This window comes from Nilaparvata lugens, chromosome 5, assembly GCF_014356525.2.
Source record: "Nilaparvata lugens isolate BPH chromosome 5, ASM1435652v1, whole genome shotgun sequence".
Taxonomy (NCBI): Eukaryota; Metazoa; Arthropoda; class Insecta; order Hemiptera; family Delphacidae; genus Nilaparvata; species Nilaparvata lugens.
The window spans coordinates 64,251,048-64,278,632 of NC_052508.1; the positions used below are offsets into that span (position 1 = coordinate 64,251,048).

General features: G+C 33.4%; 1 protein-coding gene across 1 annotated transcript in view; it reads right to left on the reverse strand.

Annotated features, from left to right (window-relative positions):
- Positions 1–2,834: 2,834 nt before the first annotated feature.
- The window catches only part of LOC111060202 (TATA element modulatory factor), a 57,611-nt gene continuing 32,860 nt past the window's right edge, over positions 2,835–27,585 (reverse strand). Inside the window, exons 12-25 of the mRNA XM_039429576.1 lie at positions 27,224–27,327; positions 26,126–26,246; positions 25,187–25,365; positions 23,535–23,726; positions 20,931–21,125; positions 17,475–17,674; positions 16,273–16,465; positions 15,657–15,739; positions 14,563–14,755; positions 12,777–12,921; positions 11,867–11,992; positions 6,598–6,718; positions 4,808–5,034; positions 2,835–3,211 (exon numbers count right to left, since the gene is read on the reverse strand). Coding sequence (XP_039285510.1) covers positions 3,170–3,211; positions 4,808–5,034; positions 6,598–6,718; positions 11,867–11,992; positions 12,777–12,921; positions 14,563–14,755; positions 15,657–15,739; positions 16,273–16,465; positions 17,475–17,674; positions 20,931–21,125; positions 23,535–23,726; positions 25,187–25,365; positions 26,126–26,246; positions 27,224–27,327 — 2,121 coding nt within the window. The 3' untranslated portion in view covers positions 2,835–3,169. The remainder of the gene's footprint in view (positions 3,212–4,807; positions 5,035–6,597; positions 6,719–11,866; positions 11,993–12,776; positions 12,922–14,562; positions 14,756–15,656; positions 15,740–16,272; positions 16,466–17,474; positions 17,675–20,930; positions 21,126–23,534; positions 23,727–25,186; positions 25,366–26,125; positions 26,247–27,223; positions 27,328–27,585) is intronic.

Genomic DNA, 27,585 nt, shown 5'->3' on the forward strand with positions numbered 1-27,585 from the left:
ATCCGTCAAAAGAGTATAACATTTTTTATGATTCAATAATCAATGTTCATAATAATTGACACTGAATTGGAAGATTAGATTTGATGCATTGTTTCCAATTGGAGTGCGCATACCTATACAATGCGGATAGGTATGCGCACTCCAATTGAATACAATGAAACAAATCTAATCGTCCGATGCGTGCCGTCCGTCCGATGACGATCTGTGTGCGCCTACCTTAATAGGGTTGTTTTTCAGTAATTCACAAGTCCTTCATTACAGAAACAGCTGACTAGGTTGTTCACACACTAGACAAGCAAAGAATGGCGTGTAATAGAATATAAGAGTAGAAAATGAGCATGTATAGTTTGAGGGCGTCTCAAGTCACATATTTCTCAGTTTTTCTGATCATATAAAATTTACAATACTGATAACCAACACAAATACCATACAAATAATACTTGGATTGGTAGTATGTTCATCATATTATACAGAGTGGGTGAAAAGTCCGAGATCGTCTTAATATCTCATACACAAAGGTAATTTGATGGTGGGTGTGGTTGGGGATTCTACTTAAAATTAAAATACTACTCTACTATGACTTCAAAAATATGGTCCACCAACTTGAATCCGCCATATTGAATGCAACTTTATTTTTTATTATAGGAAGGTGGTCATGCGATACATGATTTCGATACGAAACTCCAAGAAAAAAATGAATGGCGAAAAACGCATATCGATAACTCAACCGTTCAGAAAATATTCACATTATTAATCGATACTATTCAAAGCAGAAATGAAAGAAAAAAGTATGAGAACGGCTTAGTATCTCATACACAAAGGTAATTTGATGGTGGGTGTGATCGGGGATCCTACTCAAATTGAAAATACTAATTTACTATTACTTCGAAAATATGGTCCACCATCTTGGATCCGTCATATTAAATGCAACTTTTTTTTAAATGGGAAGGTTGTCTTGCGATACATGATTTCGATACGAAATTTCAAGAAAAGATTAATGGTGAAAGCCGCACATCGATATCTCAAAACGTTCAGAAGATTCACATTATTAATCAATACCACTTATGTATTTAAATTTCTGATATGCATGATATTGATTAATAATGTGAATATCTTTTGAACGGTTTGAGATATTGATATGCGGTTTTCGCCATTCATTTTTTCTTGAAATTTCTTATCGAAATCATGTATCGCATGACCACCTTCCTATTCAAAAAAATGAAGTTGCATTCAACATGGCGGATCCAATATGGTGAACCCTATTTTTAAAGTAATAGAAAATCAGTATTTTCAATTTGAGTAGGATCCCCGATCACACCCACCATCAAATTACCTTTGTGTATGAGATATGAAGCCGTTCTTGGACGTTTTTCTCTCCTTTCTGTTTTGAATAGTATTCATTTCATTTATTCATAAACAAGATACAATTAAGGCAAAAACAACAGGCATTCGCCAAAAACTGCTTTAGACCTTAATATGGTATACACAGTCTACAGGTTATGTAAATGATAACTTAATTCTTACACTATTTTGAGACCAAAAAATGTATGTACTACAATAATTTTAAATTTATCTGATTAATTAATTTCAAAATACAAATCCAAACAAAAATCTTCCTTCATATTGATTAATAATGCGAATATCTTCTAAACGGTTTGAGATATCGATATTTGGTTTTTGCCATTAATTTTTTCTTGAAATTTCGTATCGAAATCATGTATCGTATGACCACCTTCTAATTCAAAAAAATAAAGTTGCATTCAATATGGCGGATCCAAGATGGCAGACCAGATTTTTGAAGTAATAGTAGAGTGGTATTTTCAATTTGAGTAGGATCCCCAATCACACCCACCGTCAAATAACCTTTGTGTATAAGATATTGAGCCGTTCTCGGACTTTTCACCCATATGATAGCACTATAACATTTATAATCTTGGAAATATTAGAAATAAACACATTTTTGACTTGCCTGGATTATATGGTAGTTAAATTACGATATACGACTGAATAAATACGATACTAAGCTGAACTATTCAAATAAAAATATTCAACTCATATGGAGGAAAAATTTTCGACTCAAATGAAAATAATATTAGCAATTTTGTAAATTCCCATCGCTAAGATTTTCATGACGGAATATATTGAGGATTCAAAGTACTACTAGGCTACTACTACCAATTGAGAATATGCTGACTCATTTTTACCAGAATTCTTCTTTTTCCATTTTTCAATACTGCATTCTTTCATCCATATTTCTTGTAAAATTTCATTGATATTAATTTTCTTCAACTTCTGCCGTTCCGAGGTAGGTCTCATTCCTGTGTACAGTATAAATAAAGAAATATTGGAGATTAATGATGTGTCTGAAAATAGAGTAGGCCTAATAAATAATATTAACGTCTCCTATTGAACGACAAACTACGTTATGGTTTGACATGTTGTTGATTATTATTGGAGCTAAATTGAAGATTATGCACAACTAGTAATGGAGATTGTTGAATGGTATTGAAAAATTGATAATACAGTATAATAACGATTGATTTTATTTTAATCACATTTACTCATTTTCAACAACCTGTGTTAGGTCAAAGTGCATTATTAAATAAGATTGAAGACATTTTGAGGATTATTAAAAAAACATTGAAGGAGTATCCAAGGAGCGAATATATTTTAGGAACATGAAAGTTTATTGGAAAAATATTAATGGTTGCAGTTGTAATAATATTGAACTTTATCAAAGGATCTGATTATTCAATGAGTGTTGGTGATACCAAGAAGTTAACGGAGATGAAAAAGGATTTAAAAACAAAAATACAGAAACTAAAAAAAATAACACATACAAACAAATTGTTTTATTCAAATTGAAAGAAATCACTTCAGATTTGAATGGTATATTATTTAAAATCGATAAAGCCAACAACAATAAATAAAATAATATTATATGATGCTATAAATAATTATGAAGGCGAAATATAATAAATATCTAGCTATAACCTACCACTTCTAATATGGAATGACGAATTTATATACAAAATACAGTATACAGAAGTTATGTACAGAATACATAATATACATATCACAGGCAAGTAGTATTCTTCTTAAGTCTAGTTTGTGCTTCACTCAGTTTTCACACACTGATTATTTTTGGGGCTGTTTAAAACACCATGCATCATGAGGTGGGGCTCGGTTCTTTTTTCAGCAGTTGATCAATCTGAAAAACACAGAGAACGATGTTCATAAGGAATAATGTATAAATTGATGTTACAAGGCAGGTCTTTTTGAAGTGCAGCTTTGGAAACATTGCATGGAGTTCTTTTACATACTGGCAATAGTAAAATAAAGATTGTTCATAACTCATGAAATATTGTTTTTTCTGTGTTGTTGTAAAGGTGATATGGTAAATATCCATATCAAATGAAAACAACTCAATTTTGTCAAAGCCCCTAATTTATTGAAACAATTTGAGATATTGGTTTCGGTTGTTACACAATTATTAATCTCTAGTGAACCGAAAGCTTGAGCATTGAGCCGCAGGATTTAAAGTGTGGGAGATACCCCACTTGGCGAATCTCCAATTTGAATATCCCTTTGAGATTCATATTTTTCCAAACATTCAATCTCATTAATAAAGAAAGGAATTGTCTTCAACATGTACGGGACAGGAAAATCACGATTGACTGAAATCATCACTAATGAACTGATTAACTTGCAATTTTACATTAAGATTCTGAATGTACCAAGATGGTTATAGGTATATTTTCATGCTCATCAATTGATAAATTTTAATTTAATTATTGAAACAGATTCATTCAATTTGCCATTCAAAGTTTACGCAACGATAAAAGCCCAACCATAAACTAATGGCCCAACATAACAGAGCTCCAAGTGATTACGTAGTGTAATTGGTAGCACGCGCAGTTCATGAATGGTTGCGGGTTCAATACCAATTAAACTATTTTTTTCTGGAAATGTTCAACTCTGATGAAGATTAGCCACGTAATTTTGACAAAATAGTAAATACCGTAATTATTACATTTGTTGATGTTTCAAAAATATTTGTTTGAATAAACTCGACATCGGAACTGTTTCAGTGCACAGTCACATAAGCTTTCTCTTAATGATAGGCTCTCTCTTTCTTTTATCCACTTTCATAGGTGAGATATTATTGAAAAGGCCACCTACCCACTCATTTAAACCATACAACTCATGGAAGAGGTCGGCTAGTGGAGTGTTCGTCAGATTAGCTTTCTGCGCCTAGCGCTAAACAGATGTCAAGATAAGAGCGCATGTACAGTACTCAATTCTCCTCAATTTAAAAATGTTCTCGCTCTACTGAATTCTCTCATCTTGGTTGTACTGGATTAATGACAGTTTGGGGCATAACCATGTTGTGCCTTCTCACATAAGTGTAATAATTTTACATGACTGAATAAATAGAAGAAAAAATATAATCTCATCTCACTGCATAATGGGTGTGATTACATTGAATGCGTATATGTACAAGTGCAAGTCAGATCCGAAAAACAAAATTTGAAAAGAGCATTTGAAACACGTTGTGACTTGCATGTACCTGCTGCTCACACTGAACACAACCAACAAGTGCAAGCGTTCAGTGTGAGTGTTCCTATCGCTCTTTCTAAATTTTGTTTCTCATCTGCACGCTTCGCCATGCATAACCAAGCTTGCTTTAGCACATATACGCATTTAATGTGATCACACCCTTATAATCTAAAGCCTAAATACAGATGGATCCTCGATGATCCTTGAAGATCCTTGATGACCCTTGATATCCAGTTACTGCACTGACCTGCGCCTTGTACATATCCTTGACATCTTGCAGGTCCATCCTGAGCTCTTGACTTTCCTCCATCTTCTCGCCGTACATCTGCAGCAGGGCGTCGTACTGCGTCGCCAGTGCTGCCAACTGTGCACCCTGATCCTCTGCGCGCGCAGTCATGGCTGCCAACTCATCTCGCAGCTCTGCCCGTTCAGTGTCGCGTTTCGTCAATTCCCATTGCATTTGCTGCACTTCGCCTAAACAAAAAACCACAATTCATCCATAATTTATTCTATCTATGAGCAATAAAACAGTTCATACTCGTGAACATTCCAAAATTTTTAGATAATTTTCGATGAATACAACTTAGTACAGATAGTTATTGTTCTGATATGGCAATAAATGGAGTTGAATAAAAACGTTGCAATGAAAACGAATAAAATCGTTGGAAAATGGACGTTGAATTTATTTCCAAATTTCAAGATACAACATTACACCTCACTTTATTGTATGTGTAGCGGTTCCATTCTCAGTATTAATATAAAATATGAAATGACGTGTCTGGTCAGTTCCCACTGTATTTGCTGTTAATGTCAAAACAATTACAATTTAAAATTCAATCTACCCATTTAGTTAAAATCTGAATTCAATAAAGCAAAATTTATATCCTCATTTCCACACAATATACAACATCTATATAATAAGAGAGAGTAGGGTTGTGTTTGTTCGCATCAAAACATGTCAACTTGTGGATTGTATACCGGAAAAACGGGAATGATTTAGTTCTTCAAATATTGCACGAAAATTCTAAAAATATCTTGTGCACTTCGAAGCCCGAATTTCAATTTTCCATCTGGATTTTTCAGAATTAATGTTGAAATTTAATTCATGGGACACAAATACATACCATAAGTTAATAGAGAACTATAATCTAGAGAAACTACCTCTTCGAAACAGATGGTTAGAATTGGTAACTAAATTAATAGCCAGTCCAATTTTGTCAGGTTGGCATCAAGTTGAGGAAGGTTGCTGAACAAGATTTTTGAGTTATGTTACTTTATTATGTTATTAGACTACCAAGTTGAAGAACATATCAATACTATAATAAAGGAAAGAACTGACTACGGGATGAAAAAAATAATGTTTGACGCATAATCACGTCCAAACTACTGGACTGAAATCAACTTTAAATTTTGAATATAGTTTCTTAATTAACTGAGTATCGTTCTATGTCTACTTCAACATTTCACTCAGTCAAGTTTTCAGTTTGTCAAGTTTCAAAATGGGCCCTTGCGGAGCACGGGTTACCTGCTAGTGATTTATATAATAAAAATGAATATTTACTGTAATAAAATGAGAATGAATAATATGTGTTTCAATGTAATCGGATTTTAATCAAGTACATTTTTTATTGTAATCTTCACTGTATGTTATATTTTAATAATAAAGTACAGGATTTCAATTTGAGTATCCGAAACCTGTACATTGTTGTGTGATCCTATATTTATTAGATTATTGATCATCAATTAGGATGAAAACTTTGGAAGGAATAATTTATTGTTCTAATAAAGATTCAGGTATGAACGTAGATCATCTCAAAATTCGTGTGTTGAATCAAACGTTTTAATAAATATTTAGTAGAGAGATTTACTTGTGTTGCTCACCTGGATGTTACCTTGAGTAACATACTTAACACACTGATATTGTTTATTGTTTACATTAGGACTGATTAAAACTTATTTAGTCAGTACCGTGACATAAAAATGTTTTAGGTATTTTTCAATAGAAATACGGTATGTATAGATGGTGCAATAGCTCACCATCACGCAGCTTCAGATGTGCTTGCAGGCTTTCTATGAAGGAGGTATTGTACTCGGGTCGAACATTCTCAAAGCCCAGTCGCCCCGATGTAGATGCACTTTCAAACGCATCCTCCCCAAACTACAAACAAAATACAATAAATAGATTCAGTAGGATAAAAGAGATTAGAAACCTGCTGTCTTGTGTTGTGTCAAGTTAATTTTTGTTCAGCAGAAAATAACGTTTAGTTCAGAAAAGTGTATAAAAAACAATGTACTTTCAAAAGTACTCATCACTTTCAGCAAGAAATTGTGTTGTCAATGAGAAATGACAACAATGAATAATGATCGGAGAAGTATTAACTACTAAGACTTATGAAGTAATATATTATTATGATCAATATGATGGCCATTGTGCTGAATGCTCAACTTACATCAAATAGTAATTGAAGCCTTTCTTCTTAACCAATTTCTATTTTCATTGATTAACCTACTAATATTCCAATAAAACTTTTAAATAACTTAAAACCTACTGAAACTTGTGATATATCACGACGGATAATACAATGACCATTGTGCTGGTTATGATCAATATGAAGTCGTAATATTATTCATTAATTGTGATGGCGCAGTGTTATTATTGCAACAGTTCTCTGCCAGCATCAGGTGACGTCGTTACTTGTTTTGGGTGTAATAATAAATTTAATTTTGGGTGCAGTCTCAAAGAATCTACATATCGTCGTATGTCGGAGGACGAGCGAAAGAAATGGCGTTGTTTCCATGTGTTAAAAACTCGAAAGGGGCAACAGGGATCGCATCTCCAGGTAATGAAACCCCTAGAGATAATATTAATGATCCGGAAATTCGTACAATACTCCATTCTTTGAACACTAAATTAGCAAGTATTGAAACGACTGTTAATTCTGTACAGGCGAATCAGGTGTTCATCTCCTCTAAATATGATGAACTTCTCAATGAGATAAAAGTGCTACGTACCGAAAATAAAAGCTTGACTAGTGAGATTGCCAAACTGAACAAACAAATTAGCGCTAAGGATATTATCATTAACGATCTTAGTATGCAGATTAATGAACTTGAACAATACGGTAGAAAAAATAACTTGGAAATTCACTGTCTTGATGCAACTCATAGGTCTCCGCTCGAGGATTTGAAACACATAGCTGAGAAAATAGACTTGAACTTTAGAGAAAGTGATGTGAGTGCTACTCATAGACTACCTGTCCGAAAATCCACCGCAAATTCATCAGTAAATGCTCCTGTGTTGATTGTGCAGTTTGTTTCGAAATTGGTTCGTGCTGAATGGCTTACTAAAGGCCGTGCAGCAAAACTAACTAACAAAATTCTAGGAAACCCGTCAGATAAATCAATATTCTTTAATGAAAATCTCACAGCTTTTAATAAAAGATTGTTTGTGCAAACTAGGAATAAAGCAAGATCTCTTGGTTATAAGTTTGTATGGACCTCTCAGGGTAGAATTCTTGTGAGAAAGGAACCTCAGGCACAAGTAATTCGTATTAAATGCGAATCAGACCTTGACAAAATTATTTAAAGATATTTGTACTCGTAGTGCTTTGTAGTTACATAATTTGTTTTCTTATTCCTGTTATCTGCTATTTCAAATCTCTTTTTATATAATGTGTATTATCACCATATTCTCTGTAATGCATGAACATACTATCCCAGGTAAACTCAAAATTATAATTACAATCCCCTTTTAATTAGTCAACAACTACAATCATGATTGACAATGATTTTCAAATTGAGGAGATGGTTTTGCCATGCAAAACGTTTCCGACAATCGATAGCTGGCTTGCTGATAAGAGCGTCCCTTCCTTGTTAGCTCAACAGATTAGTTATCCGTTCAAAATTATTTACCTTAATATTAGATCATTGCGACAGAATTTTGACGAACTTACTGTAGCTATCTATAATGCGAATATCGATATTATTTTGTTATCAGAAATCAATATCGATCCTGACCTAAGTATCCTTTTTCAAATAAATGGTTATAAAGCTGTATACAAGTGTGCTCCAAGCAGATTTTATCATGGCCTTGTTGCTTTTATAAGAAAAAAAAATATTAATTTCAAGGAAGTATCTGTCAATTTCAGTTCAGAAAATCTAGAATATATTATGCTGAATTTCAATGTTAATAACCTGACTCTTAATATAATAAGTTTGTATAGACCACACAGTTTTCATAAAGATAATTTCATTACTGATCTAGAGCAGTTAATTCTTGAGGTTGATAATACAGCTAATCTTATCATTATCGGTGATGCGAACCTAGATATTCTTAAATCCAATGATCAATTTGTACAGTTATATGAATCAATGCTTTTTTCTTATGGTTGCAAAAAAGGTATTTCTGCTGTCACTAGAGAAGAGCTCAGGCAAAGTTTGCTCACTCAAACTTGTATTGATCATTTATTCCTACGTCTAAATAGTAATTTTATTGCTCATACCGGAGTCATCAATGTAAAGATCTCCGATCATTGGTTGCAAAATTCATTGCAACCCACAATCGAAACCCAATCATGACCAAAAAGTATTCAAAACTATCATAGATAAGAAAAAACGTATATCTTTATTAAAACAAAGTGAATGGAATAGTTGTCAATTACTTTCCTCTCTCAATTTGGTATATGAAATGATTAAATTAAATTTTGATAGTGCAACAAAACAATCTGAGAAAATTATTCGTATTAAAACCAATCATTCCAATGATTTTAAAAATAATTGGATGACATATGAACTATATAATAAGCTTAAAATAAGAGATATCTTATTCAGGCGTTCCAAAAGCAACCCTACGAATACTGTGTACAATAATGATTATCAAGTTTATAGGAACAAACTCAATAAAGATATCACACTTTCTAAACGAACTTATATAATAAAAAGCTTCAATGATTCAAAAAACAATATCAGGAAGAAATGAAGTGTATAAATGGTATTTTAGGTCGATCATCTGACGTCTCAGATAGTAGAATCCTTAAAGACTTCTCTCACAAATTCTCAAATCCAGACCAAATTTGCTCAGCCTTCGCGGATTCTTTCATAACAGATATTAGAAATACCTCCCATTTATGTCCAATAATTCTTGATGACTCTGTTTCAATCCCACCTAATCACAACTTATATCTAAGACAAGCTACTATTCAAGACATTAAACAAATAGTTCATGAAATGGATAAAAACAAATCTCCTGGATTTAATGGTATAGGAGTATTGGAATTGCAAACCCTTGAAGACTATCTTTGCACTCCTCTTTGCCGCATGATCAACCCATCTATTCTAAAAGGCATTTTCCCCGACTCCCTGAAAAATTCAATAGTTAAACCAATTCATAAATCTGGTGCACGTGACAACTTCAATAACTACAGACCAATCTCTAAATAGTCAGTACCAGAAAAAAATTTCGAAAAATATTTATTAACACAATTAAATAAATACATACTCCAGAACAATATTATATCTAATTATCAGTATGGATTCCAAAAAGGAAAATGCACTGAGTCACTTCTAGTAAATTTTACACATAAAATAAATACTCTCCTGAATGGCAGATATCATGTTCTTGCGCTATTCATAGATTATTCAAAAGCATTTGATACACTTAATCATAGGATACTTCTTGAAGAATTACTTAATATTGGAATTACTGGCAATGTATTGAAATTGTTTGAGAGCTATTTGAGTGATAGACACTTCATGGTTAACCTAGGGGGCAATCACAGTGGGTTATATAAATGTGACAATTTTGGAGTTCCGCAGGGAAGCATTTTAGGTCCCATTTTGTACAATATTTATGTGAATTCAATTTCCAAAGTAATCAGACATGGAGAAGTATTGATGTATGCTGACGATACTGCTCTGATTGTTGGACATAAGAATTTAAAAGTGGCTGAACAATTAATACAGTTTGATTACAACAGAATTCTGAAATGGTCCCATGATAGAAATCTTATAATCAACAGGAAAAAAACTGTACTAATGCACTTTAAATCTCCACATCTAAGATGCAACGTAAATCCAACTGTATTAAGCCACGACTGTCATTGCCTTCTTGCGAATGTTTCTCAGATCTGCACTTGTCCGCCTCTTACTTTAGTAAATAGTACCCGTTACCTTGGCATTATAATCGATAGCAGCCTGAGATGGTGTCCTCACATAGACTACATTTCAAAAAAACTTCAAGCGCTTAACGCAAAAGTATTTTATTTGCATAAAAATATCACCCCTGATTGCCTATATCTAATTTATAAGTCCTTGATGGAACCAATAATTAGATATGGCATTGAATCAAGGGGAAGTGCAGCCGATTATCTTTTATCTAGAGTTGAACGAATACAATCAAGAACATTAAAATGTATAACTACCAAAATTCCTGATGTTAATAATATTGATCCATACAACCCACGTAGCTTACAAATATTCTATCATACCTTATCGCCCAAACATTTCTACCTTTTCAAAATTGTAATACTCCACAAAGAAAATTTATACTATAGACTCCTTGCTCCTCCCTCACCCTACAATTTAAGATCTCCATCAATATATGTAGTACCCAGATTCAATAATATTTATGGTAGAAGATCCCTACATCATGTAATTCCCTACTTATTTAACAGACTACCTCCAAATATTCGTGATTACTCTAAGAAGGATGTAATGTTGTATCTCAATAATAACAGCACAATCAATTTATAAAACTAATAATATTACAAACGTACACATAATTTTAAGAAACGTCAATTTAAAAAAAATGACAGCTATATGCTTACATTATTAGAATTTTTCAATTTTTGCTGGCAGAAGTTTTGAAATTTTCCTTTTATTGTCACTGCCGCCTGCCTCAACGATAAAAATGTACTATTACTTGTGTAAAATTTTTTTCCCTTTTCCTTATTATTTCATTCCTTTCTAATAAATTTTCATTTTTCCCTTTTTTTAATTAATTCTGTATCAAAATCTGATGTATATTTCTTATTTTATTTTTTCATTTTGCATTAGTTTTCTTTCATTTTTTACTTAAAATCTTTCAAATGGAACTTATTCACTTATTTATTCGTAAATTGAAACACAACAGCGGAATGAAAAAACAGGCGCTAGCCCAAAATTTCTTCCGTTCCTAAATTTTGTTTAACAAAATGGTCTTTTATGTATGTGCTATGCATTGCATTCTATCTAAATTCTAATTCTAAGCGTATTCTTCTCAGACATCACTTTCCATATTAAAAATGACAAGGCTATTGAAGGAACTTACCGTCGGCCATGCCGTACTGCCCATTGACTCAGACACAGAAACGCGTCCAAAGCTGAGGGTGGGGGAAGACCTTGGAGAAGTCGTTTGTGGGGATGTGTTAGATGCACCTCTTGTCCTAAGGGCGTCCTGGAATTAAAATTAAAATGAGAGTTTCAGAGGAAAGAAAAAACGTTTGAAATGATAATTTAACAAAATCCCAAATTGAATAATAATTTCATATTTATTATCATTTCACAAATGCAATCTATCATTCATTTACATCCGTGAAGAAAATTTTATCCCCTTTTCTGTGATGATATATAGGCTATAACCAAAGCAAACAGAATGTAATTAATTACATCTAATTTGTATATATTATTGCACACAATTCATCTCAATGTAATACAGTTCAAACCTACTGCTGTTCAAACTTGTTCAAACAAAAGGTGAGTTTTCGACCACGACAGTGTGAAGATCTCAGATTGGGTAAATTTCAATTTGTCTAAATAACCTAAAATATTATGTTTTAATAGGGAAGATTAAGTTTATACTTTCAAATGACAATATCATGGTATTATTCGAAATGTTTTCATTCTCAGATAATAAACACAAATAACGAAAAGTTTTTGGTTGAGCTGTTTTAGCACACTTGAAATTTGAGCAATATGAATGTCTTCAGACAACAATGCCTGTCGTCGTCGACTACAGAAGTTTACGCACAAACGAACACCGAGCTTTAGACTGTACCAACGGTCCTAGATGTAACAAATAATATTGATAAGTCAATAGTTAAATATACTGCAGTATCCCATTGCTATATTGTATTGCTGACAGTGCTTATGTCATTGTCTTCCAAGTCTTCCACTTTCTTCCTTGTTCCAAGCAAAGCAAGTTCCATTTGGTTGGACGAGGATAGTGAATTGTTACTTACATGTAAAACATTGTTTTTCCTCTTTTCTGCTTCAACGGCTGCCCGCTCTACAGCTAGCTGCTGTTCCATAGCTCTTGTCTCTCTCTTCGCCTCCTCCACACTTCCTTGTAGTCTCACCTTCTCACTCTCCAGCTCCTCTTTCATCCTAGAAAATTAAGACAATTTAAAAAGAAGACAAAAGTCAATGATACATACAAAAATGTAAGTTGAATACAATCTTAATAAGTCTACCGTGTAGAAGTGATGGTACATTGTATACGTTCACATTACTAAACAAAATAGGAACTTTGAACAAGATAACAAAACAGAAATAGAAGCCATTTAGTATTGATATTATCATATAGATTGGGATGTGACGTACGATAAAATGGAGTGACGTACGATATAAGATGAATAGCTTAAATTTTTTCAAGAAGATAACTTAGAAGAAGTAAGAAGACTAAGAAGATATATTCAAAGTTATATAGTGTTATGGATGAGGCCTTTAGACGGATGGCAGGAGGCGAGGGGTTTCTAGTAAACACCACAGAGGAGGCAGGGGGGGGGGCTTCTGGATTGTTCTAGATAATTCCCGTGGTCTTCTATTAAGAAGACCAATCGATTCTTCCTGTGTTGACACTAAGAATACATTATTAAAATCGTGAGTACGATAACATAATGTAGTTTACAATAGTGCCATATTGCTTTGTGAATTGAATTACGAGTTACGACATCATTTCGTACGTAAACGCATCAAAAATGTGAATACAGCGCTCTAAGAGTAGAGCCAGAGACGTACAATACATGTATTACGGTATATTTTCTCAATGGTAGAGCTTTTGAAAAATATCGGAGGTGTAAACTGACATGATTTTTGACTAGATAAAAAGTATTCAATAACGAATGCAAGACGTAAATAATATTCTAAAATGTATTTCAAGCAGACAGTCCTTTATTATGACTCGGCAACGTGAAATATAGCATTGAATCAGACAAAATAAGTAATAATCCTCAATGATTGAATACAGCATCACATTACACCATAATATACAGTTACATTGTAAATAGTCACGTTTCTTCTGATACTGTTTTTGGTGAGACATAGTGATATTCATCCATAATGGATCACCAGAATATTGTCTGATAATATCACGAATTTATTAAAAAAAATAAATTCGTATGGCTTTTGTTGGTGGGGAGTTCCCTTTCGGGAATGTTCCACCGCCTGAATATATAATTTAAGCCGTCAATGGGCCTTACGACTGTCATACTTCAGCCGGGACCGACGAATTTATTGAAAATTAGATACATGTATCATCTACAGTGTCATCTTCAACATAGATGTTGAAACATGTATGTAATTTTTCAATGGATTTGTGATATTATTAAACGATATTCTAGTGTTCAATTATTCACTTGACCTTTGTAGGCTAGAAGAATTATCAAGTAAAATAGAAATCATCCCCTATAATAGAACATGAATTAATGTTGTGAATTAATAGAATATAAAAAGGGTTCTTGATTATTTTGATTTCACCTATCTTACATTGTATTACGCCTGAAATCCCCCAGATACTCCCAATTCTCAATTACTTATAATTTGCAATTCATGGTCGAGTGGTAGAGTGGACATTACTATCTAAACTTGACCACGTCATCAAATGGAAAAGTCATTCTATTCTATTTGAATAATTCTAATTGTAATTAATTTAGATAAAAATTTGAAATTTAAAATCTAAATTGATTTAAATTAATTTAATCAATTGTAATTCATTATATTCTATTTATTTTCAATTCTAATTATTACCTAGATGTCTCCTCCTTGACAGCCTCATTCTGCGCGGTTAGTGTTGCTATCTTGGTCTTCAAGTTCTCTATCTCCTGTTGCGCCTGGGCGCACCTCACCTCCAGGTTGGCATTGGCGCTGCTCAGGCGGGCGCATTCCTCCCTCGACGCGCGTTCGCTCTCCTCTAGCTGCGACAGTTGCGACTGCAGATTGCCTGACAAAGTTCAAAATGGACGTCAAACTTGCTCAGATAGTACTAACAAAGATAAGCAAACATAGTAATTTATCAAACCTAGGTGAAGACCTGATGAAGTATAATGAAAAGAAGTGTTATTAAGTAGTGTTTTCTCTTTTCAGGTACTCAATTCCTCAAATTTGCAAATCTTATAGAAATTTACTTTGTGTTTTTAGAGATATTATTACCGTCTCTTCCTTTTTCTTCTTACCTTTCTTTTCCTTTCTCTTTTCAGTTTTCTTTTCTTTTTCTTCTCAAATCACGTCTTTTAAAGATTTTTCATCAGCTGATTCGCCTTTGTGGCCTTACTATGTTATGGATGAGGCCTTTAGACGGATGGCAGGAGGCGAGGGGTTTCTAGTAAACACCACAGAGGAGGCAGGGGGGGGGGCTTCTGGATTGTTCTAGATAATTCCCGTGGTCTTCTATTAAGAAGACCAATCGATTCTTCCTGTGTTGACACTAAGAATACATTATTAAAATCGTGAGTACGATAACATAATGTAGTTTACAATAGTGCCATATTGCTTTGTGAATTGAATTACGAGCTACGACATCATTTCGTACGTAAACGCATCAAAAATGTGAATACAGCGCTCTAAGAGTAGAGCCAGAGACGTACAATACATGTATTACGGTATATTTTCTCAATGGTAGAGCTTTTGAAAAATATCGGAGGTGTAAACTAACATGATTTTTGACTAGATAAAAAGTATTCAATAACGAATGCAAGACGTAAATAATATTCTAAAATGTATTTCAAGCAGACAGTCCTTTATTATGACTCGGCAACGTGAAATATAGCATTGAATCAGACAAAATAAGTAATAATCCTCAATGATTGAATACAGCATCACATTACACCATAATATACAGTTACATTGTAAATAGTCACGTTTCTTCTGATACTGTTTTTGGTGAGACATAGTGATATTCATCCATAATGGATCACTAGAATATTGTCTGATAATATCACGAATTTATTTAAAATTAGATACATGTATCATCTACAGTGTCATCTTCAACATAGATGTTGAAACATGTATGTAATTTTTCAATGGATTTGTGATATTATTAAACGATATTCTAGTGTTCAATTATTCACTTGACCTTTGTAGGCTAGAAGAATTATCAAGTAAAATAGAAATCATCCCCTATAATAGAACATGAATTAATGTTGTGAATTAATAGAATATAAAAAGGGTTCTTGATTATTTTGATTTCACCTATCTTACATTGTATTACGCCTGAAATCCCCCAGATACTCCCAATTCTCAATTACTTATAATTTGCAATTCATGGTCGAGTGGTAGAGTGGACATTACTATCTAAACTTGACCACGTCATCAAATGGAAAAGTCATTCTATTCTATTTGAATAATTCTAATTGTAATTAATTTAGATAAAAATTTGAAATTTAAAATCTAAATTGATTTAAATTAATTTAATCAATTGTAATTCATTATATTCTATTTATTTTCAATTCTAATTATTACCTAGATGTCTCCTCCTTGACAGCCTCATTCTGCGCGGTTAGTGTTGCTATCTTGGTCTTCAAGTTCTCTATCTCCTGTTGCGCCTGGGCGCACCTCACCTCCAGGTTGGCATTGGCGCTGCTCAGGCGGGCGCATTCCTCCCTCGACGCGCGTTCGCTCTCCTCTAGCTGCGACAGTTGCGACTGCAGATTGCCTGACAAAGTTCAAAATGGACGTCAAACTCGCTGAACGACATTAAAAGGATAATTCATCCTCGGAAAACAGATGATAATTTCGTCGTCTCTCGATAACAGTAGATGCGTGTGCTTGTGTGGGAGAGAGACAGAATTATTTTCAGCTGTGTAATCATAATCAATCAGCGAGAAATTTTATCTAGCTAGACAATTTTTAATCGATTTGAACAACATAATCTGATTTGTTGACATGACATGATAATCCTCCTAAACTAAAGTATATCATAATTTTCAAAGTTGATCATTATTTGACAATTTCAAGTGATTAGTGAGTGTTATTCAATTTGGTTTGTATATAATCTAAGTTAAATTATAAGTTTTTTGTTTTCAAATGTTTGAACAGAAAATTGAACCTGAATTCAAGTGTATGGAACATAACCTACTTTCTGAACTATTTATAGCGTATGAATCAAACAAAATTCGGGGAAAAAGAGTTTCGGGCTGTGCCTGTTAGTACTTCTCCAATCATTTTAAAGAATTGTGTCGGGTTTATCAAAAGTCAATTAATAAATAACGAGCGAAGCTCGGTGCCCCGATATTATCCCGTTAACAAGCGAAAAAAAAACAGCGCGTCTAAGGGTATGATCACATTGGATGCGTATATATTATGTAGGTGCACGCTTGATTTTATGCATGATGAGAAACAAAATATGGAAAGAGCAAAAGAAACACTCACACTGAAAGCGTGTATTTGCAGTTGCGTTCAGTGTGAGCAACTACATGCAAGTCACAAAGTGTTTCCATGGCACTTTCCAGATTTTGTTTTTCGGCTCATGCATGATTCGACGTGCACTTGCACATAATGCATTCAATATGATCACACCCTTAGACACCTGTATAGTTGAGGCCTGAATCTCCTTTAATCTTGAATTAATCCGCAAACCAACTGACCGATGTTGTTTAGATAGCCCTGCTCCGCCTTCTCCCAGTTGGCAGCCGCCTGACTATTACTGGTGGTGAGCGCCTCACCGATGTTGTTTAGATAGCCCTGCTCCGCCTTCTCCCAGTTGGCAGCCGCCTGACTATTACTGGTGGTGAGCGCCTCTATTTGCCTGAGCAGCGGCCGCGTCACGGCGCTCACCGCGTCCGACTGCTCCTCCCCACGTGACTCCGCCTCAGCCAACCGACGCAGTAGCGAGCTGTTCTCTTCGCGCAGTTCCGTCTCGCGTCTGCCAAACACAAATGCGAGATCTTTTAGAACTATGTAGAAAATAGAGACCACTTTGAAAAATAAGTGGATTAATCAGAACAATTTATTTCCACATTACATCACAAATATATGTGAAATTACAGAAATTCAATTCTTAATACAAAACATTAATTTAAATAGAAAATGGTATATTATTACATTATTGTTAGTTTACAGACGGTGTGGAATTTTCCCAAGAAGACTATACCGGTACGTCTGTGAATGGGGGAGAGTAAAAAATACTTGCAATTCATAAATCAGTGTCATTGATAATATTAAATTGATAGATTGTATTTTATTTCAAATATATTTGATTCATTTTATCTTAGAACACTTGGTAGACTCCTAAAATCCATTCACATTTTAACTTTATTACTTACATTCCCATATGAATTGGGGAAACGGTGAAAAAGAAAAAGCTTCGAAAATTTCAATATGAGTGAATCAACCAGTAAAAATATTTTGCTAAACTAGTTCAACGCTACATTTTGTAGACTTAATTTGAAAGAACAGTTAATGGAAGAAGATTACTGAATGGAAGTTGATAACGCTTAAACAAGTCGATCTAGTTTCTTGTTATTTTATGAATGAATGGCGAAGCAACTACAAATAACTTTGAAAAAAGCCTTTGGAACTACAAAAAAACCTTTGGATAGTTAATAATGTTCATTGTGCAAACCAAGCAGTATCGGTAGTTATTACAGGAAAATTCATTTATTTTTCAAGTGTTTCCAAAAAAAAACAATGTAGAAGGTTATAGCCCAGTCAACGAAGTGTTATAGAGGGAAAAGTTTGGAAAACAATTTTTGACCCCGCAGTTCTGTTTAGGGTAGTGAGGAGGTAAACATATCAAAATTCCCCACCCCTAGTCCCTGTGCTAAGGGGGTGGGGGTGGTTCAAAGGTACCATTTTTTGGTTTCTCACATATAACTGGAAAATTATGCATTTTACAGACATGACTACTCTATAAGAAATTAAAGCTTACATAATTTCCAACAATATTGATCCAACAACTTTTTTTTATGTTTCACTTTCTGAAACATCAAAAAATAGGATTAAAAGCTGTTAATTTAACAATTTTACACTTTCAAGAGCGTATATCTCGAAAACTGTTGGAGATATCACAAATCACCAAAAAACAAATATTGTAGAGAATTTATCAAGCTTCAATTCTGAATAGTTAGTCTTGTCGGTTGAACGCATTTTTTTCAAGATATGAACGTGTAAGCAAAACATTGGAAAATGCAACTTTTAAACCACCCTCATCATTTTAGCACAAGGGGTAGGGATGGGGACTTTTGATATGTTCACCCCCTAACTGGTCCCAACAAAGCTGCAAAGACAAAAATTGTGTTCAAAACATTCTCTCCAAATTCGTTTGTCAATTTGGTCTATTTTTGCATAACTGAAGATCTCACACTCAACACTGAAGCTGCTGCAACAGTCGAGGGGATGTACGTAAACTTGTAAAATTGTACACCGAATTGAAGAGAATTTGATGCTCTATAAGCTCATGATCAGTATGGATTTTTCCCGTCGATATTCAAAAAGTTATAAGAGCAAAAATATCAAAAAATTGAAGGAAAACGTGTTTTTTCAAAAATGTCACATCTTTTGGAGCAGATATCTCGAAAAGTGAAACAGATAAAGAAAAAGTTGTTAGATCAATATTGTTGGAAATTATGTAAGCTTTAATTTCTTATAGAATAGTCATGTCTGTAAGATGCATAATTTCCCAGTTATATGTGAGAAACCAAAAAATGGTACATTTGAACCACCCCCACCCCCTTAGCACAGGGGGTAGGGGTGAGGACTTTTGATATGTTTATCTTCTTACCACCCTAAACAGAACTGCGGGGTAAAAAATTGTCTTGCAAACTTTTCCCTCTATACCCTTTTTTGTGCATTCATTGCCTGGACTAAGAGAAAACATGGATACATATGAAAAACGTAGTAACATTAATTAAAATACTTGATTTTATTGTTTTAGTTTCACATCTATCTATCCTTCACAATATTTCATAGGTCTTATAGGTATTGGAGTGATCGGTTTTATAGTTACATAGTTTTATAGTTGATAATATGAGTTATGAACTTACAAATGAAAAAAGCTCATTGCGATTCAGTAAAAACATGGAAGAATTAGAGTCAAACCTATGAATGGGATTCACTTTTATTGGCTCCGTAATGCAATATTTTCATTGTCATTATTCTGTAATATTGAGCGACAAAGTTCCTTGACAAGGTCTTTGAATAACTACAGTTGACAATAAACAGTAGCTCTTGTGAAGAATGGAAAGTACTTTTTTGAACCTTGCAAAAACTAGCAGAAGGACTAATAATAATATAATATTCGTATGGCTTTTATTGGTGGGGAGTTCCTGACGGAAGTTCCACCTCACCTGGATATATCATTTGAGCCGTCAATGGGCCTTACGACAGTCATACTTCAGCCGGGACCGCCGTGCCCATCCGATAACACGGGAGTGACCTGAAGAAGGACTGATAAGATTGAAAGATGTAATAAATGAGAGAAAATTTACAAATTTTAATATAAAACCAAACAAGTCTGACATTGTTTCAAATATCATCAACGTGTCAACTAATAGTTCAGCTGAAGATGTGGTAGGTGAAGCCACGAAACCTGGTTCTGTATTTTGCATTATTTTTTGAACAAATATAGTGGTATTTACATTTACATTAACCAATGCACAAATCAAATACATGATTAGAAAAGGACCAACAGACCTAGACGAAAACTGGTCCCTTTCCGAATTTTGATAGTAGAAAGCCAATGTCTACTATGTATTGAGCACATCAATGAATTACTATTTCAACGTGTCAACTCTTCAACTTGCAACTACTTTGATTATCTAAGAATGCCCAATGCTATCTAGAAAATGGGTAGATTCTCTAGAATAGGAATATGGAGAAATATACAAAAAAAGGAGAAGGAGAAATTCTAAATAAATGGATGAAGATGAGAAAGAAAGAGAAAGAGTGAGAAAGAAAGAAAAAAAAGAAAGAGGAGAAGAACCTGAATTTATTTATTGAAGAGGAGGAAGAATATAAAAAAATAAGAAAGAAAGAGAAAGAGTAAAAAAGGAAAACGATGAAAAGAAGAACCTGAATTTATTTATTGAAGAGGAGAAAGAATATAAAAGAGAAGAAGTAAACAGAAAGAGAGAAAGAATGATAAGAAGAAGAGCCTACATTATTTATTTTCATGAACTTACTGGACATTGGCCTCAAGAGCCTGGCCCAGTTTGTCTCTGAGCTCGTGAATGGTTGCCTCGAGTTGATGTTGCTGACCTGAGGCGGTCTCCAACTCCTCCTCCAGTCGCCTCCTCACGCCGTCCTCTGCACTCCTCACCGCCTTGGCCGCCTCCTCACTCAGTTGCCGGCACTGGTCACGTGATTCGTCTAGCTCCCTAAGCAGGAGAAAAGTATAAAAATAAGTGTAAATTTAAAAAAAGTTGAAATGAATTTGAATTATTCCAACCAATAGCATTCATACAGAGAACATGAAGTTGTTACAGGAAATCAACTACTCACAACAGTATAATACATTGCCAAATACAATAAATATTCTTACAAATAAAAAGAATCATTAAAATACAATAGTTTTTGGCGTGACTGGAAAAAGAAGCCTAGAGCTCCAGCCATGAGTTCTAAAAATAAGAAATACATTTTTTAATCCAATAACAGCGGTACAAATGAAGCAATTCTGTTGATGGATGTTGAATTTTACCAATAATCCAAGTAATTGATAAACAAAATATAAGTGAACAGAAAAATAATATGATAATTGTCAAGTTTTAATAATTTTTACGTAATAATGAATAATTAATATAGCCAAAATTGGTGATTCAGCAAACTCAATTCTCAATTTTAAAATAATAGTTTTTTTTACCCACAATTTTATTAATATCAATTTGGTTTCTGTTATTTTATCTTTAATAAAGTCTTTCGGAATTTTATTTATTAGTTTATTACTCTGATATTCAAATTAGTGTTTACTAGATGTTAATGAAGTAAAATTAATATTTAAAGCATTTACTATAGTTGGCCGTATATTATGGTTGCATTATAAGAATATTTTGTGCATGAGTTGAATGTTAGTTCAAGTGCAACGAATTTTTGCTGTGGTAACACAACAATGTGTGACGACATGTGTGTACACTTGTCCTGGCCACCGTACGACTGCTAGTCGGTATTAGAGTGCGAAATCGTAAACGCAGAAATGTATTGATCAATCGGTATATAAACTACTCATAAAACCAGTCAAATATCGTGTGAGTACATATCAATCAATCATCATATTATTCAATATTTTTTTGCATTTCTATCGATGGATAGACTATAATATTAATATAAATGTAAAATTAAAAATCCAAATTTAAAATTGTTTGTTTTATTCTAATTTATATTTTAGATTGTGATTTGGTGTAGAAATTTGAATGGACATAACCTATAATATTTGGACAATTTAAAACTAAATTAGGAAATTGAAGAAGTTTTAGGCAATAGCCTGTTTTTTCTTTTCCGATTCTTGTATTTTTTTTTTTGCTAACCTTATAAATAAATAAATAAAAGAATAGTTCCTATCACCTGTACACCGTTACTACAAGTTCGAACTTGAATATTATTCAATCCTGGACAAAATACCTCATCAAATATATTATGACTATTGAATATTATAAATTAATAATTTACTATTAAATATTGAATATTTACAACTACTTTGAATTGTCACCACCACTGTCACAGATCAAAAATTGACTTTAATAGAGATTTATGATTGTATAATAATGGGAAATGTGACCTAAAAAATCGACTGAGTCACTGTCGATGTGGTAGAACCGTTCCATATTTTCAGTTTGAAAATGTGACCTGTGTGGTCACGAAACCATGGTCATGTACCAAATAAAACTGTGTAGAATTTGACAACATATGTGTTTTTATTTCATTATCCTAAAAATGTTTTGATAAATAAGTGATTGTGACAATTTGTTTTTGTTTAATATGGATATCTACCACAACATAACCTTCAAAACTAACAACATAGAATGAAGAAAAATAATGACTATCTCGAATACTTTTGCAAGGCATTAATAATGGGAAATAGTGTCTGTAAATGTTTCAATGAATGAGTGATTGTGACAATTTCAAGTATTTTTGTTCAATATGGATATCTACCACAAAATCACCAACAGAACAACATATAAAGGAAACATAATGGGTCGATTGGATAACAACAAGAATCTAGTGACTAGAAATTAGTCATTGGTCCTGGGTATACAAATAAGATTATACAGATGACTCTAATCCTAGTATTCGCTTGTAAACTAGTAGTTCTGCGAACAGTAGACCTCGCTCATGAATACAACTTTCAAATTAATGAGAAGGGCCATTAAGAAAGTACAGTATATTGTGAAGATTTAGCCATGTCATATATTATTTTTCCATTACTAGTGCAATGGTCCATGGTCCAGTGCTAGTCCATTCCAAGAAACACAACATCAAAACAAACAATCCTAATTCACAATCCCAATTATTCAATACCATAATAGACACAGAGACTGCAATACAAAACACTACCCTACCTGACCAAGAATACTTGAGACAGGACATAACAAGAAACAGAAACAATTTCAAGCCCTCAGAAAAAACCAACCCAGAACACATGATATTGAAAAGCATAAAAAGGACAGTCTGATGATGAACAACAACAGGTCGGAACGATCGTCACTACAAAAGTAAGTGTATTTTCACTTCAAAAGTGTTTTAAAATTAAAGTTAGTTTTTATTCAATTGACTATGGATTCTGGAGTAATTACTTTTGCATAGCAGCCATAGACGATGTGAGAGTGTCGACCTGGCCTTGCAGCTTGACAGCTGACTTGTCCAACTGCTGGTTGGATTTGGTGAGTTGGTGCACGGCTTCTATCTGCGAGCGCTCCACCTCCTCTTTCGCTGACAGTGACTTCTTCGCCCGTTCCAGCTCTTGGTTCGCCTCTTCCAGCTGTTCTCTGCAAATTCATGAGATAACATTTCAGTTATTCATTCATCCTCGATGGATACAAATAGATGTTTCAGTTTAAAAGGCTTGAAATAATGATATTGAAACTAAACAATTATAATGGAAACTGAGAAGTGATCATCATCAGTAATCTTCTTATAGTAGCGTTCACCGACTTTCCTTTTGACTATCCTATCTAAATTAAATAAATGACTTGGAATAAATGATGAATTTTATTTCCATCATAAAAAACATAGAAATTTCACAAACATGTTTTTTTAATTAAGTGGCTAAAAGTAAGCGTGACCAGTGTGTATAAGCTATTGTAATTTAGATAAATACAAAATAGTTTGAGTCTAGTCCGCATAACTGTTCATAGCATCGATACTGCCTGCAGAACAACACAATGAAATAATTTGAAATAAAAACAATAAAACGAAAACACATACCTAATACCAGTATTGTATCTTTATATATTTCTTAAAAACCAATTAGTGTCGTTTATTTCAAACAGCCATTTCTTAGTTCCCTCGCAGAAAAGAGTGGTAGTGTTCAAGATGTAAGGCCCTAAATACAAGAATGAGTGTCTAAAGTGAATAGTCACAACCAATTCTTACTGAAACCTTTTATCAATTATCAAACAACCCGTACTGAATAACTAGCTAATTTCAAAATATTGATGGATTTATTATATCTTAGTACCTGCAATCTGCATCTTCATAGCCTAACACAAAGATAATATTCGTGACTATAGATTGTTAAGTTGGCAAAATTATACCATATTTGGTGTATAAATTAAAATGGACATAACCTACATAATATTTGGACAATTTGAAACAAAATAAGGGAATTGAAAAAGTTTTGGGCAATATAATGTTTTTCTTTTTCGACTATTGTATTGTTTGCTCCATCCAATATAATAAATAAAATATAACACTGATGTAAATAACTGTATGGATGTAGCACATGTTGAGGAACAGCGTTCCATATCAACTTATAAAGCTGAAATCTCACAAGTTAGAATCAGTGTGAGTGTCCGATATAGTAAAAATATAATTCCAATGAGTCCTAAGAGCTCTAATATGACTCAGCCCGGCCAGGTGTTTATGAATGTTCGAACTCCTGTAAATTATATATTTTCACTGTACTGGACACAATCAGTGATAGGCCTACTAATATGTGGGAATCCAGCTTAATAATTTAAAAATGTTGTTTCTTAAAATTGAACAATCTTATTTTTCATTGTAATGAGAGCCTAACCTAATAAAATTATAAGAAATGCTGATCTGGAATAGTAACGTTAGCAACTGCTACCTGCAATTAGTTACGAGTTACTTAGTAATTACGTTGGTTAATTATTTATTAGCTCAATTCTCCTTGGTATGAAACTTCGTCAAACTTGATCAATCTTCGCCAGCTTTCCCTCTATCTCCAATCTGTATGTTATTATAGCATTGGTGTCAAACTCACTTGAGCGAATTGATAGATTTCTGGTTATCCTTTTCGGTAGCTCTCAACTTCTTGATCATGTTGTTGAGAGACAACTGCTGTTTGCTGAGCTTCTCTCCCTCCTCGCGCAGCTCAGCGATCACCTGGTCTTTCTCCGATTCTGCCTCACGCTCGGACGCTGCTGCTGCAGCTTTCGCATGCTAAACAATAACGAAATCAGAATTGAAACAAAACAGAAGAGATTAGACTGGTTCGAAACACGAACAAAGCTTGTTTTAAAAAACTAATGAGATGGGTAGAGGTACTATTTTTCGGTAGTAGAAGGGCCCGATCACACGAGAGCGATCTGCGAACCTATAGGTTTCTATACACTATACATCAACTTTAGATATAAAAACCAATAGATATAAATAACATTGGATAAAAATAGATATAGAAACACATAGATATAGTCTTAGGTATAGATATAGAAACCTATAGAATCACGGATCGCTCTCTGTATGGCCAGGCCCAAAAGGCATATTGATATTTACGTATATAAATTTGAAAACTGGAAAAATTCAAGTTATTTCTAACTAAAAGATCAATGAAAAGCCTGTAATTTGAGTGTGAACATTTCTTTGACAGTGGAAGTCAAGTTTTATTGATCTATTCCGACATCATATCACACATTTGAAAATTGAAAAGGAAACAAGTGGTTTTAAACGGTTTATAACGAAAGTGGTCAATTGAAACACTGTAATAAATAGGCTTGATTAACGTCAGAAAGCAGACTGAATTTTGTTCAATGAACCATGATTATGGGAAAAAGAAGAAGACTTCCAAGATGCTCAATGGATAAGGAAGAATAATGATAAAATGATTGTTTTTTGTAAGAGACAGTATTAATAAATGAGAAATAACGAAAACTTCTTAAGAAATTAGAGAGGATAATTTTCCTTCTTTTAACAAATGTCTTACGTCAAGCTGCTTCCTTAGAACTTCCTTCTCCCTTATCGCTTGTTGAAACTTTCTCTCAAGGGCGGCAAGTCTTTGCATGAACTCTTCGCTCATTTGATTCACATCTTGAGATTCTAGTTGACTGCAACAGGAGCAAACATGAATACATCATTAATAATGAATAATTATTAATAATTTCTAATAGTGTTTAGAAGTTTGTGTTTCTTCAATGGTTTCTAATTTTCTTGAATAACTCAATATTATATCGTTTCAAGTGGTAATTGAGTAAAATATATCAAACTAATTCATTAATTTAAGCCATCTAAATTCGAAATTTATATTTATAGTTTCCATGTTTATTTTGGACTAAATTGTACACGTGAAAGACTAACCTCATCTTAGACTATGTCATCGCCTAAATTTGGAAGAAAAATAGCAACTTTATTATTCCATCTACCAATGTTATTACATCAGTGTCATTTGCATCGTAAATGTAGAATAAAATAAAATAATTTCATAGAACTAGTGACTGAAAGAACAAAAAAATCTAAGAACAATACAGTGAACAATGATCAATATACAATATTTCAACCTGTGAAAGGCAGAACGCCGTTAGTTTTCAAGTGTCTTGTTTGAAACCGCGCTGGCTGACTAACAAACATTACCGTGGCTTGCTCAAGCAGTTCTGAAAGAAGCCTCTAGGCTTCTTGAACAATTATTCATTTGCATCAGCTTTTATTTCAAGCTCAAATTATATTTTTCAATCAACATGATTTCCCCTTAATACAAACAAACTTGTATATATAGGGCAGCTAATCATATATAGGGAAGGAGGATTGGGTCCAGTAAAATTTTATGAGTTCAGCAAGAGTGAAACATGACATTATTATTATGTATAAAATGTTGCGTGATTGCATTTTTTATGATTATTGTTATGACAAATGTTATAACAAGTATGACAACTTTTAACCAATATCGCACTTTTGAAACTATTTTTTGAGACCTCTTGATTGCTATTATCATCTCGTCTGATGATTTTCAAATCAATGGTTTTGCCAAGTTTTGGAAAGAATTGTGAATTTGAGTATACCAGGATTGGAGAAAACACTGACAACATACCTTCTTAAATCGGAATTGGCTTCTTGAAGTTCAGCATTGGCACGACTCAAGTCAAAGAGTTTTGACTCCCTGGCTTCGATTATTTCTTTCATTTCTGAGATTTTCTATATAAAAGGAAGAAAAAATTTCATGCAGAGAATTATTTCAAATGAATTGTATACTTTAAAACGAATTCATTTCTTAACAATACTAGTCGTTCTGAAGCTCTGATTCTTATCTGTTATGAATAAAACATAGAAGCATTCTGTCAATAGTGAGATTCACGTTGGTGGAAATGATAGGGCGGCATAGTTGTCACGTTTATTTTTCCTGCGAATTTTATAGCAAGAAACTGTGACTTAACGTTATCCCGGTATATCTGA